At 63.7% G+C, this 14,346-nt stretch overlaps 1 protein-coding gene across 1 annotated transcript in view; it reads right to left on the minus strand.

The window, feature by feature from the left end:
* Positions 1-14,346, minus strand: part of TTC7A (tetratricopeptide repeat domain 7A) — a 77,806-nt gene that overhangs the window by 36,677 nt on the left and 26,783 nt on the right. Inside the window, exons 6-10 of the mRNA XM_056116979.1 lie at positions 6,315-6,393; positions 5,488-5,645; positions 4,901-4,964; positions 1,194-1,331; positions 412-495 (exon numbers count right to left, since the gene is read on the minus strand). Coding sequence (XP_055972954.1) covers positions 412-495; positions 1,194-1,331; positions 4,901-4,964; positions 5,488-5,645; positions 6,315-6,393 — 523 coding nt within the window. The remainder of the gene's footprint in view (positions 1-411; positions 496-1,193; positions 1,332-4,900; positions 4,965-5,487; positions 5,646-6,314; positions 6,394-14,346) is intronic.

Genomic DNA, 14,346 nt, shown 5'->3' on the forward strand with positions numbered 1-14,346 from the left:
CCCGCCCGGCGGGGCGCTGGGCATTTCCACTCCCGAGCCATCTGGGCGCACCCACCAGTTTCCTGTGCCGAGCCCCCGGCCCACACCCGCGGCTCCGGAAAGGTTTTCCTGGCATGTCACGGCTTAAAATAGACGCTTATGTAAGTGAGATTCTCCTCCGAGCACCAGCCAGGGGGAGCAAGTGGGTGCAGCCACCACCCGCGCCAGCCCCGTGCCCACCCCGTGCCCACCTTTGCACCACCACCCTAGGATGGGGGCACGAGTGCTGGGGGCAGAGGCAGATGCAGCCGGGAACATGCCCAGCACTGGACCCTGCTCTGGGTCTCCTCCCCCCGAGACCCAGATGAGCTGTGGGTCTTCCCAAACCCCACCCCGTCCTGTGAGCGGGCGCCCGGCACGGCTGGGCCTTACCTTCCCACACGCCACCATGGAGAGGGCCACCTGGTACCAGAGGTGAAATTCTCCAAACGCAAACTTCATGGCTCGCTCCAGGCACTGTGGGGGGGGGAGGGGAGGAGGTCAGGGCTCCCCCCCTTGGCCCCCTTGGAACCGTCCGCCCATGTCACTGCCCACAGGACATAGGCCTGTCCCCGCCTGGGCCCCGCTGGGTCTCCCAGCCCCTCTGGTCGCTCTCACTTCAGAGAAATCCCCTCGCTGGGCGATGGGCGGGGGGAGAGCAGAGGACAGGGGTCTGTGAAAGTTCTTTAAGAACTGTCGATGCCCGTGAGAATGGGAGCAGCTGGGCTGGGGAGACAGCACAGTGGGGCGGCGGGCACTGGCCCCGGACACACCGACCTGCCTCTATCCTGCAGTCCATCTGCTCCCTGGAGCCTGCCAGGAGTCAGCCCAAACCCCTGGGGTGGGAGATGCCCGTGGCTGGCACACACAGGGGCTCCTGCCCGACCCCAGGTACCCGGGCCACGGCCAGAAGCTGGGCACAGCAGAGGACATTGTGCAGGTGCTCCCTCCTCACCGCTGCCCCACCTGACCAGACCCAGGGACCCCCAACCTGGGGCGGGGGGCCGGGGCGGATGGTTCCCAGCAGAAGCGGTTCCAGCCGCCCTCAGCCAGGCAGGGTGGGCGGTCCCGAGCCCCTGGCCCGTACGGAGAGGAGCAGGGCCAAGGGCAGGGCCCAGTGGGGCGGGAGGGCCGGCCCCCTGCAGGGCTGCGGGGCAGAGGGTGTCCGCGCCTACCTCGGAGAGCATGGCGTACTGGCCGCGCCTGCCCAGCGTGATGCTCAGCAGGTCGTAGATGGCCGCGGCATTCTGCAGGCTCATGGCCCGGCCCTCCGCCTGCTCGGGCGCCCGGCTCAGCACCACGTCCCGAGTGGCCTGGGGAGGGGGCGAGAGAGTGTGAAGCCCACCGTCCGTCTGGCTGCTGCCCCGGGCCAGGTGGCTCAGTCCCAGACACACCACACTGCTCCCCAGGGGTCTCTCCGGAGGACAAGTCCACCCACTGTGCCCCCCTCCCCAACCCGCTGGGCCCTGGCTGGGCAGAGGACGCTCTCCTGAAACTGGACTCTTTCCTGTCCTGCTCTTGGGGCACACCCAGCTGCGCTCAGGGCTCACTCCGGCAGATGGGGACCCTAAAGGATGCAGGGGCCAGACCGGTGCCCTTCCGGCCGTATTAGCTCGCTAGCCCCGAGCTAGGAGTTTCCTCGGCAAGGATCTTAGTGCTTAGGAAAACACGGATTGAGTTTGTCTCGAGGACATGCCGGCTGTGCTCAGGGTTCGCTCCTGGCTCTTTCCTTAGGGGTCACTCCTGCTGGTGCTGGGGGACCTTCTGGACGCGGGGCCCCAACCCGGGCCAGCTGTGTGCAAAGCAAGTGCCCTCCCCGCTGCCCTGCTGCTCCGGCCCCTCTCCCCTCCCTCCTGTGCCTGCGCAGACCCCCTTCCCGCAGGATGAAGGGCGCAGCGGCACCGTCAACCCAAGCCTGCTTGTCTGATCCCGGCTGCTCTTTCCCCACACGGGGTCTCAAACCCCCGAGGCCCCTCGCCCCACGGGAAGGTTGGTAAACAGGAGTAAGGCGAGGAGCAGGTGGGGGTGCCAGAGAGCCCCTCCCTCCCCAGGGCCCACCCCCACAGGCATCGGCAGGGAGGGAGACGATGCCCAGGCAGGAGCCATTTCCCAGAGCCACGCGGGGGCACGGAACTGGGCCTGTTCCACCCCAAGCCACAGCAGGCGGCGGCGAGGCTGGACACACGTTCCCCAGGAGGCCTGAGGACAGGGCCCACGGCCTGCTGGAATCCAACAGGAAGTTCTGGTGGGCCAGGGGGATGGGAAAGAGAGGGGCAGGGAGCAAGGTGGGGCGGGGGGGGGGGGGGGGTGGAGGCATCCAGGACTGACCCTGCGGGTCTTGGGGCCCCAGGGCTATGGCCCCTCCCAGGCCCTGCCCCGAGGCCGTGGCCCCAGGCTGTGCCTCTCCCCCAGCCCAGCTCCCAGCCCCATGCCCCCTGCACAGTGCTCTGCTCAGCCCACAAGGCCTCAGCTGGTTGACTCAGCAGGACCCCCGACGGGCTGGGCAGCTGAGGCTGTAACCATGGCAACAGGCGCAAGGGAGGAGTCCCCTGCAGCCAAGGGCTTCCAAGGACACGCCAATCTCCAGCCCTGCACCCCTGGGACGCCATCCAGGGCGCTGCTCGGGGCTCACTCCTGACTCAGCTCAGGGGCCAGAGCCCGGTCGGCTGCACTGTCCCCTGCCGCTGACCGGCAGGAAAACTGTCTCCGACAGCTGCAGGCCACCCTGGGCAGGGAAGCAGGGTGGGTGGAAGCGATACTCTCAGGCCACCCGCCATCCTAGCCTTGAGGCGACGCAGATGACCACCCCCCGCCCTCCCGCTGTCTGACCCACGCCCGCCCACCAGCCTGCCCACCTCCAGGCTTCTGTCCACTGGGAGGAGAAATAAAGAAATAAATAAAGCACACATGAAGCGCCCATGCTCCTGTCTCCCCCGGCCCTGAGGGGGCAGCGCACCCACTCTGGGCACCCCAGCCTGGCCCTTCCCATAGCGAGGCAGGGTGGGAGCCGGAGGCCAGCAGTGGCCCCCAAAACCCGACAGCGGCCCTCAAACCCACGGATCCCAGACCAATGCAACTCTGACATGAGGCAACACACGAGCCCTTCCTTCTTTCTTTTCTCTCTCTCTCTCTCCCCCCCCCCCCCCGCCCTCCCTCCCTTCCTTCCTCCTCTTTTTTGGACCACACCCAGGGGTACTCAGGGGTCCTGGCTCTGTACTCAGGAATCACTCCTGGTGGTGCTGGGGGGTCCCGATGGGGTGCTGGGGATTAAATCTGGGTTGCCCGCCCTCCCCGCCATACTACGGCTCCAGTCCCCCCTTCCACTTAGTTTCTGATTTCCTGGGCACAGACTTTGACAAAAATGGTCTCATTCGACCCATTTTCCAGGACACTGAGAATCAGGGAGGGAAGAACGTTCCAGATGCCAAGCCCCTGGTGCCCAGCCCAGGACCCCCACCCTGTCTGTCCTCCGTGCCTTCCCAGTCCCCCCCCCCCCCCATTTCAGCAGTCCCAGCCCGGCCGCCGGCCAGACACAGGGACTGAGGGTCCGGTTTGCTCCAGCCCCTCGCATGCTTCCCACAGGTCAGCAAAGGCCTGAGCCCAAGGTCACGGTCACTCCTTCTGACCCAAACACCAGGACGTCTGTCCCGTCCCCAACATGAACACCACGAGGGCGGAGCCAAGAGCCCAGGCCCGGGGTCTGAGCCGAGCTGCCCTGGCTGTGGGGGACAGCTCCCGTGCAGGGCGAGCCCAGACGGTGGAGGGTCCAGCAAGGCGAGTGTGGAGGCGGACAGGAAGCACGGGAGGAAGGGAGGAAGGACGGACACTTGGACAGAGGGACAGGGCAGTGGGTGGACAAGGGCACAGGACGCTTGATGACGGATGGCTGCACCGACAAAGGGCAGCGGGTGGACAGGTGGGTGAAAGGACAGGCACAGGGGACGAGTGTGAGTCTGGAGACGCCCCTCTGGCCCAAGGGGCAGGGACTCAACACACGGTGGCCGCCTCGGGACAGAGGTCCCCAGACTCAGGGCCCTCTTTCTGGGAAGAACAATCAGAAACGATGCAGCATGCCCCCCACCCCCGCCCCCCGAAATCTACCTTCCTGAAGCAACACAGGGACTCACCCCGTCTCAGGACACACACCTGTGCGTCCGGGAACACATTTAGCGGGACCAGACACAGTTTCTCTCTGTCTTGCGGGAGACACCTTCATCCTAACTACACTCAGTTCATGAGAAAACCATCCCGGGCTCAGACCCCGGTTCCCCAGCAGCCCCCCTAAGTGGGCAGAGCACTCGGGGCGGGGCAGGAACGGCAGTGACATTTCTCCGCACACCCCCCTCAGCAGTCAAACCCAGGCAGCTCCAAGGGGCAGAGCAGAGGCCCAGGGCGGGCAGGCCCTAAGGCCAGGGGCCAGAACAGGTGCCCCACCCGCACCCTCACAAGCCTCCAGGGCTGTTGCTTAAGGCCCCTGGCTGGGGATCTCAGCACCAGCAATCTCACCCGAAGCAAGTGACTCAAGCTGCGGGACCACCCCCCTCCACCGCCCACCCCCCACTGTGACCCGCTGGACCAGGCCGCCTGCGGGCGTCCAGGGAAGGTCCCGCCTCGGGGCTCAGGAACCAGCTCGTGGGGCCACTCCCGGCCTGCCCTGGGCCCGGAGCGAGACCAGACGGACTACACGCAACCAAGACTTTTGGGTCGCGGGCAGGGCGGGGCTCAGCCCGCAGAAGCGTGAGTCTAGCTGGAGAACATGAGGCCGGGCGACCCCACGGGGGTGTGCCCCCTCTCCCTCCCCCCCCCCACTCCTGGGACTTCAGAGCAGACGCAAAGGAGAAAGGGGGGGCAAAGACGCCCTGGCCGCCCCCGGCCGGCTCACCATGGACTCGCTCAGCAGCAGCAGCAGCAGGGCCTCCTCCACGTTGTCCTTGGGGCAGTAGAGGCTGCAAGACACGAGGCCACCTGCATAATTCAGGGGCACCCGACACCCGGGGGAGGCTGCCGGCCGGCCCCCTGGGACACCAGCTCCCGGCAGGTCAGCCCCACGGGGGACACCTCAGGAAGCTGCCCTGCTCGGTGGCCGCCTCGGGGCAGAGGTCCCCAGACTCAGGGCCCTCTTTCTGGGAAGAACAATCAGAAACCATGCAGCACCCCCCCCCCCCCCCCCCCGCGATCTACCTTCCTGAAGCAAACTCAGAGAAAGAAAGACCTCGGGATCACACCCAGGAGCGCCCCCCCCCCCCCAAGTACTAACCACTCAGGACCCTCCCCAAGGGGCGGGGAGAGGGCAAGAAAGGGAGAGGAGGGGAGAGGGTGGAGAGGATGGAGGAGGACAGGGGAGGGGAAGGGAGGGCAGGGGAGGGGAATGGAGGGTAGGGAAGGGCAGGGGAGGGGAGGGCAGGGCAGGGCAGGGCAGGGCAGGGCAGGGCAGGGCAGGGCGGGCAGGCGGGCAGCGGGCGCACTTACTTGTCGCCCTCGTAGAGGTGCGGCCTGCGCAGGGCCTGCGTGAGGAAGGCCTTCTCCTCCCTGCCCGTGAGCTCGGGCAGCGGGCGCGACAGGGGCCCCCAGTAGCAGTCCTCGCTCAGGGAGTGCAGCAGCACCCCTGCCAGCTGCTTGGCCGCCACCTGCGGGGAAGGCAGCGCTCAGTCTGGGGGCATCCTGCAGTGCTCAGGAGCCACCGGGGACGCGCCCTCCCCGCGGGGCTGCCACCTGGCCCCTCGCGCTTCATTATCGCCCCTCCGTGGGTGTGGGGGTAAACGGACTCAGGGGCTGACTCGTGACTCTGTGCTCAGAGAACCAACCCCATGTGGCACTGGGGGGGGGACAGAAGCCGAAGGAGACAGGGGCGAGTCGGGCGGGAAAGGAGAGCAGGCCTGTCCCACGCAGAAGCCCAGTTAGCATGGGCTCACCACGGCGGCGACAAGGGCGGCCAGGGCCGGAGAGACAGCATGGGAGGGGGCCTGTCCTCACCCGGCTGAGCCCAGCTCGACCCCTGGCCCTGTCTATGGCCCCGGAGCACTCCCGGGAGTGAGCCCTGAGCACAGCCAGGAGTGAGTGCTGAGCACTGAGCCGGGAGTTGGATCCTAAGCACCCCCAGGAGCGATCCTGACCCCGGGTCCCGCCCTCCTGCCCCCCACGAAAGGGCAGGAAGTTGTCCCCAGACAGGAGACTGAGGCCTGCCGTGAGCCAGGTGGGGCGGCAGGGCCAGCAGGGGGCTGCAGCTGCCCTTCTGCCCATCCTCCCCCGCTGGCCTGACCGAGCAGAGCAGCCCCGGGGCCCAGGCCCGCACTCACCACTTTGAAGTTCTGCGTGGCTTTGGTCTCCACGGTCCGGAGCGCCTCCCGCAGCTCCCGCATGCCCTTCACCACGTTCCTGGAGGGAGACAGTGGCGGGGCCGCCGTGAGCAGCCCGGCCCCCGAGGGCGGCCTGTCAGCCCGTCAGTCCCGCAGGCCTGCAGAGCCGGGCGGCTGGAAGCGGGCGGGGGGGAAAGGACCCAGGCCCGGCCTGCCTCGACTTCCCCATCTTCATTGGCCACATCCGGCTTGCGTGGCACCTGCCCCCCCCACCCCCCGGGTGTCCCTGCATGACTGCCAGCCAGCCCGGGATAATAATGCTCCCGTGTAGAAATGGGCCCCCCGTGAGACCCTCCCCCACCCCGTGGGGCCTGCACCTGTCCTCTTGCACCCGCAAAACAAAGTTTTCTTTTGATTTTGGTTTTGGGGCCACCGCCGGCGGTGCTCAGGGGTTTACTTGTGACTCTGTGCTCAGGGAGCCGCCTGCGGCACTCGGGGTGAACCAGAGTCAAGGAGCGAGGAAGGCAAGGGCCCTACCCACTGCACCATCCCTCTGGCCCCTGCACAGTGCCCTTTCTCAGCCTGCTGAGCCCCTGGGCCTTCATCTCGGCTCGCTGTCAGGTAGACACCAAGGTGACAGGTTCTGCCCACAGACACTTAGGCGTCACCGGCTGCGGGTACCTTTCCTGCTTCTTTTCACTCAACAACTATTAAAGGAAACACCCCAAGCATGGCACCCCACTGCAGTCCCTGCGTCAACGGCTTGGCGGGCCGAGACCGGGAGACTCCTGGCCCACTGCCGCTCGGTTCTGCGGCACAGCTCCCAGAACTGCCCGGGCGTCTCCTGCTCACCCCCTCCCAGAACCGGCTGGCTTACAGAAAGCTGAGACTTCTGCCTGAGCAGCCAGAGATGCCCCAAGACGGTGCTGAGAGGGTCTCTCTCTCCGGAGCGCCCCCTCCAGTAAAAGGACCCGGCTCTGCCTATGCCAAATCCCTGGGTTAGTTCCTCACACCCCACAGCTTGAGCTCCGCAGAGCCTGAAGCTGAGCAGCTCACTCCAAACCCTTTATTACAGAAATAAAAAAAAGTCTGCTTTTCAGGCCACACCTGGCAGCACTCAGGGCTCACTCCTGGTGGCACTTGGGAGACCGTATGGGATGCCAGGTCAGCTGCCTGCAAAGCAAACACCCTGCCCACTGCACTGTCTCTCTGGCCTCATAAGTAATTTTTTTTGGTGGGGGAGGGGAGCCTGGAGTGATAGCACAGCTGCAGGGAAATTGCCTTGTGCACAGCTGGCCCGGTCGAGCCAGGTTCAATTCTTCCACCCCTCTCGGAGAGCCCAGCAAACTGCTCAGAGTATCTCGCCCGCACGGCAAAGCCTGGCAAGCTACCTGTGACGTATTCGATATGCCAAACACAGTGATAACAAGTCTCACGATGGAGACGTTACTGGGCCCACTCAAGCAAATCGATAAACAACAGGAGGACAGTGCTACAGTGCTTTTTTTTTTTATTTTTTGCTTTTGGGTCACACCCGGTGATGCTCAGGAGTTACTCCTGGCTCTGCACTCAGGAATCAGTCCTGGCAGTGCTCAGGAGACCATATGTGATGCTGGGGACCGAGCCCAGGTCAGGCACGTACAAGGCAAACACCCTACCTGCTGTGCTATCGCTCCAGCCCCCAGAAGCACCTTTCAAATTTCCTGTGTGGGGCAGAAATTGCTTTGCCTGACCAGAGAACCTGCTGGTGCAGGTGTCCTAGATCAGAGCCTCCAGTTGCGGTGCCCACCGCGCCGACCGCCTGAATGCACAGAAATGTACACTCGGGGGGCCCCTGTCTGGACCCGCTGAGTCAGAGCCCTGGGAGTGGAGGGCCCCAAACGCGCCCCCGGACACTCCACCGTGAGGGCCATGGGTGCAGGGACAGACAGACAGACATTGCCGCTGGGTTTCCCAGAATAACAAGTCGGGTTTAAGAAGGGGCAATGTGTCCGGGAACCCAGGGTGGCCACCAGAACCTGACTGGCCATCTGCGGGGGGAAGGCGGGGGGGGGGGCAGGCGAACTCTGTGAACTGATGCCCCTTGCGCCCTCTGCCCAGGGTCACCCGTCTGCCCTGCAGGCCACTTTGCTCCCTGTCACGTTACAACACATGGCAGACAGGAGCGAGGTAGTGGGCAGTGGTGAGTCACCTCTGGCTTGCGCTGGTCCTTCTCCCCACCCTGCCCCGCCCCGTTGCGCAAACTCAGGGGTGCCGGAGCCGGGAATCCCCCTCAGCCCTGGGACTGGGCCCGAGGCAGATGCACCTCTGTACTCTGCACACGGTCCCTATCAGACTGCAGGCGGTGGGGGGGAATGTGGGGGAAAGGGAGAGGGAGAGGGAGAGAGGGAGGGAGAGAGGGAGGGAAACAGAGACACAGAGATAGAGAGAGATGGAGAGAGAAAGAGTGTGTGTGTGTGTGTGTGTGAGGGAGAGAGATACAGACAGAGACAGTAACAGAGAGATGCCAGGAAGCCCCAGTGAGGGGCCTTGAGGCTGGCATCCATCCACAGGCAGCTCTGCCCTGGCAGTGGGCTGCGAAGGTCACAGACTGAGGCGGCTGGCCCTGGGGCCACCCCAGGGCATCACTGCTGGGGCAGCCCATGGCTCCGGGACCTGCGGGTGATTTTCCACTCTGCGGGCGACCTGCCAGCCACCTCCTGGCAGCCGGGCGGCTGCTGGAGCAGGAGGGGCCCCGGGCCATGGCCCCCTGTGCCCAGCCTGCCAGGCTCTGCTCTGAGGACGCCAGGAGAGCCCCAGACCCAGGCCCTGAGAAGGACGCTGTGACTGTTCCCCCTTCCTCACGTGACCACTCCTGAAGAGCAGGGGCCTCAGGGGAATGGTCCCCTTGGGGCCCCACAGACCCCCCCCCCATGAGTGGATCCACTCATGCTGAGAGCAGGGGCTCCATGCGGGGGCCACCCTGGCGGAGGGGAGGTTTCTGCCCAGATCCAGGGGCACACCAGCTGGTCAGGCCAAGTTCAACCGGAGCTACCAAGCTGCCCACCCTGCACCAGAGCCAAACCACTGCCCTGGGGAGTGGACGCCGCTGCCCTGCTTCCCAGAGAGCCCTGTGCGGGTGTTGTGCACAGTGAAGAAAGGAGGGTGCCCATGGCAGGACCCATGAGTCCCCACACAGTGGGCCGACTGGGGCCGAGTTCCACCAGGCCAGTGTCCAGCACGGCCAGCACGGGCTGGCTGGGCAGCACAGAGCAGGGGGTCTCCCGGGCAGAGAAGCCCCCTCCCACTCACCACGGGGGTCAGGTGAGCCTGGCACCTGCGCACAAACACGCCACGCCACCTCACGTTGCACGCATCACACACGCACTCCACTACACACATGCTACACGGAATACACACCACACGTGACACAACCACACTGCACTCGACACACACATACACCACCGACTACACAGGACACACGGCAGACCGTGCCACACGACACGCTACACACCCCACACACCATACATGACGTACCTCACACACATACAGTTTCCACAAAGCTGGAAAACCTCTGAGCCCAGGGAACTCCCTTTTCCGTTGTTTGGTTTCGGTTCACTCAGTATAAATTGCTTTAGTAATTAAAAAAAAATTTTTTTTAAAGAAAAAGCACAGAGGGACAAACTTCCAAACATAGATTCAAGAGAACTGCAAACAGGAGCCCTAAGCGGCAACCACTGGAACTCTGTGACGACCCTGTCATGCTGAAGGAGGGCAGAGTGAGGGGTGGGGTGTGGCGTGGAGGGCAGCTGGGAGCACCGGGGGAGGGCAGCTGGGAGCACAAGGGAAGGGCAGTTGGGAGCACTGGAGGGGCAGCTGGGAGCACCGGGGAGGGCAGCTGGGAGCACCGGGGGAGGGACCCAGGTGAATTATTGTGCGCCTAAACGCAGCCATCAGGAATTCTGTAAATCTTGGCTCTTTAATAGAAACACGCACGAAGAGACAGGACAGCGCGGAGGGCACTCGCCTTGCAGGCGGACCCCCAAGCCCGCCAGGGGCGATCCGGAGAGCAGCCAGGGGTCAGCCCTGAGCACCACCGGGGGCAGCCCCCAAGCCAAATAATAGTAACAGCAATAATAATAATCTAAAAATAAAGAATAAGCACCACGCGTACGGCCCCCTGGTCCCATGGCCAGGCCCCACTAGGGGCGGGGTAAGGAGAGAAAGGCCGAGGGAGGCGGGAGCGTGGACACGGGCAGTGGGCGTTGGGCAGTGGGCGTTGGCTCCGCTGCCAGACTGGGCGCACTCCAGGCCGTCGGGATGGGCGCCCCCTCCCGGCGGCCGCGCGCGCCGCACTGCTGGGGCCGGCGCCCAGCGGAGTGCACGGCTGCCCTCTGGTGGCGCCCGGGAAACGCGCCCAGAGGCTGCGGCCCAGGCGCCAGCGCTTCATCCAGGGTCAGGGGACCACGCAGAGCCGGACGCACCGGACACTGCTGGACCCACAGGCGGGATCCCGGAAAAAGGGAGCGGCCCCGATACCCGAGTGAGCGGCTAGCCAGGCAGTGGGTTTGGACTGGCCAGCACCGGGCGGTCCACACTGCCCCTCCGAATGGGACCCGCCTCTGCGGGCCGGGCGGCACCAGTGCTCAGATGCTGCAGTGCCCAGCCCTGCTCCCCACCGCCAGCCGCCCCTCCTCGCCGTGCACCCCTGCACCCTGCCTCAAGGCCGTCTTCCCCTCCCTGCTGTCCGCACCGGGCTGCCCACTCCTGCCAGATCCGAAGGCCGCTGCCCCGCCTGGTTCGGACCAGCAGGAACTGACTTCTGGGCCCTGGAAAATAGTTTCCAGGGGCTGGAGCGCTAGTACAGGGGGGAGGGCGTTTGCCTTGCACTGGCCAACCCAGGTTCAATCCCCAGCATCCCATATGGTCCCCAGAGCACCGCCAGCAGTGCAAAGCCAGGAGTAACCTCTGAGCATCGCCAGGTGTGACCCAAAAAGACAGAAAGAAGAAAGGAAAGAAGGAAGGGAGGGAGGGAGGAAAGGAAAGGAAAGGAAAGGAAAGGAAAGGAAAGGAAAGGAAAGGAAAGGAAAGGAAAGGAAAGGAAAGGAAAGGAAAGGAAAGGAAAGGAAAGGAAGAAAGGAAGCCAGCTTTCCAGGGGCCAGAGTGATAGCACAGTGGGTAGGGCGTCCGCCTTGCATGCTGCCAACTCAGGTTCGATCTCCAGCACCCCATATGGTCCCCTGAGCACCACCAAGAGTTCAGAATCAGGAGTTACCCCTGAGCATCACTGGGTGTAAGCTACCCCTCCCCCAACACAGTATGAGAAAAAATGTTTCCAGAGAGGTCCCAGAAAAGACAGAGCCAAGTCAGACTTCTGGGGTCCATCTACCCCTGCCCACTGTCTCACACCTCAGACTATGACCATAGCTCTCAACTGGGGGGGGATTTTGCTCCCACCCCAAGACATCTGCCAGTGTGTGCAGATGGCGTTAGCTTGTCACGTTCATGCGAGGGGCTGCGAGGTGGGTTTATCAGTGTCCAGGGCAGAGGCCAGGGCTGCGAGCAGGGCACGTCCCACACGAAGTGTTGGTGGGCTCAAAGTCGATGGGATGGGGGCTGGAGCAACAGGACAGTGGCTGGGCACTTGGCCCCCACATGGTGGCCTGGGTTCCATCCTCGGCATTCCCTACGGTGCTCTGAGAACCGTCAGGAGTCAGCCCTGAGCACCACCAGACGTGGCCCAAAAAACAAAACAAGAAAGGCTACTGAACTGAGGCCAAAAGACCAAGTTCAAGGTAACCTTTCTTTAAAAAAATAAATTTAAGGGCAGAAGCCATAGCACAGCGGGTAGGGCGCTTGCCTTGCACGCGGCCGACCTGGCTTTGATCCCTGCCATTCCTTATGGTCCCCTAAGCACTGCCAGGAGTAATTCCTGAGTACAAAGCTGGGAGGAACCCCTGAGCATCGCTGGATGTGACCCGAAAAGCAAAAAAATAAAAAATAATTTAAAAAAATAAACCAACAATAAATGGACAGGAAAAATATTAGATCTGGAAATTCACTGAGGGAATTGGAACTTTGACAGTCACAACAGGAAGAGGACGCGCTCCGGGCGGCCGACTGACGGGCCAGGGGAGGGGCATAGGGTGGCCACGGGCACACACCGGCCCTGTCCAGCACCAAGCCGGCTGGCTCCTGCGCTGTCACCAGGGACCGACTGTTTTCCTGCTCCGCTCTGCTAGACCTGGAAGGGCATTAGCACCCTGCAGGCACGGGTGGGGCCAGCAGGCCACAGCTTCCTTTAGGAATCTCTCCTGTAAAGACCCCCCACCCCACCCCCACCCCAATGGCTGGCCGCCTTGGTGTGTTCAGGCTGTCGCAAGGAAGCCTCAGCCTCCCAGGGCTGGGAGGGAGGAAATGTGTGAGCGAGGAAGAAAGGACGGCTCTGGGAGGGGACAGGAGACGGGGGAGAAGCCAGAGCTAAGGGGGTCGGCGGGAGCTTCTGGGCCGGAGCCCCCGCAAGCAGCCCTCAGCAGGCTCCAGGTCAGGGGGAGGCCATGGGGGGGGGGGGGGAAGCAAAGGCTTTGGGCCTTGGTTGGCCGCACGTGGTGCTGACTCCAGGGTCCCTTAACCCTAGTGACCCCTCCAACCCTTGGGGCTGTGGATGCAATGCCTTCTTAGCACAATTAAAATATATATATATATGTGTGTGTGTGTGTGTGTGTGTGTATTTTTTTTTAATTAAATTACCTTGAGATACACAGGTACAGAGCTGTTCATGACTGGGTTTCAGTCATGCACATTTCCCACCACCGATGTCCCCGGGTTCCCTCCTGAACCCCACGCCCCTCTGTGGCAAGCACTCTTCTCCCCGCCCTCTCCTTCTCTCCCTCTCCCCCCTCGGGGCATGATGGTTTGCACACGGGCACTGAGGGATCCAGACACCCTCTGCCTCCTCTCAGCACTGGTCCTTGTGCAGTGATCGTGTCTGTCCTTGTCGCGCTGGTCCTTCCCCAGCATACTCGCACTCAGACCCCCAGCAGAACCGGCCCTGACCTCAGTCTCAACTGCCCGTATTCCTGCCCTGCCTCAGAGTCCAGCTCAGAGTCACAGAGCCCTGGACACCCAACAGGAGTGGGCCCGGCCACCTGTTATTTGACCTGGGGCAAGGTGAGCCAATGGCCACCCGGGATGGAGAGCGTGAAGTGCACAGGCAGGACGTGCTGGGGGGGTGGGGCAGCATCCAGGCCCTGCCTGGTCACTCCAAGGGGTGGGCACGAACTCTCCACTTCTGCTAGAGCTGAGACCCCCAGGCCCGCAGTTCTGGGCCAAGCATCTCGGAGTTGCCCCCAGAACCCTCTAACACGGGGGGTGGGGGGTCCCTAAGAAGGAAAAGTCCTGGGCCCCCTCCAGAGCACGCTTCGCGTGTGACCAGCACCACAAACGTCCCCTTTGAGCCGGCGGCCGGAAGAGCCCAGAGCACGGCCATCTGTGGGTCCTGCCCAAGAAACAAGGGAAAAGCCCTCAAAGGGAAAAGGAAGCTGCTTCTACGACACAGAGCTGCACGACCAACTCTTGGCCACAATGGGCCACTACCCTGCATGCACAGCGAGCCTGCTGGTGCCCAGGGCAGACGCGGGCAGGTGTGGGCTGGCAGATGCACTCCCGGGCCTCAGGACCACCAGAGGGGCGGGCTGAGAGCTGGAATGAGCTGACCTTTGCTCTGAAGAGCGACTCTGCCATTGGCGTTGTGCTATTTTTACATTTGTGCACATTTTCCAAAGTTTCCGCTCTCACGGTGGGGCGTGCACACACAGGGAACCGGGCCAGGGAGGGGGCACTGGGCAGGCTCCACCTGGGAAGTGATGCCCCCACCAGTTCCGGCAGCGGTGTGCAGAAAGCAGCATGGCCCTGGCAGCACCCTCCCATGCCTGTGGGCCAGGAGCGACGATGGGGACGGCCCTCCGCAGAGACTCGGGGAGGCGTGAATGTGCGCGTGCGTGTGAGGCGAGCAAGGGACCGGCAGCTGCCGCCAGCCCTGCTGGGCATTAGG

This window comes from Sorex fumeus, unplaced genomic scaffold, assembly GCF_029834395.1.
Source record: "Sorex fumeus unplaced genomic scaffold, SorFum_2.1 ptg000003l, whole genome shotgun sequence".
In the NCBI taxonomy this organism is placed as follows: Eukaryota; Metazoa; Chordata; class Mammalia; order Eulipotyphla; family Soricidae; genus Sorex; species Sorex fumeus.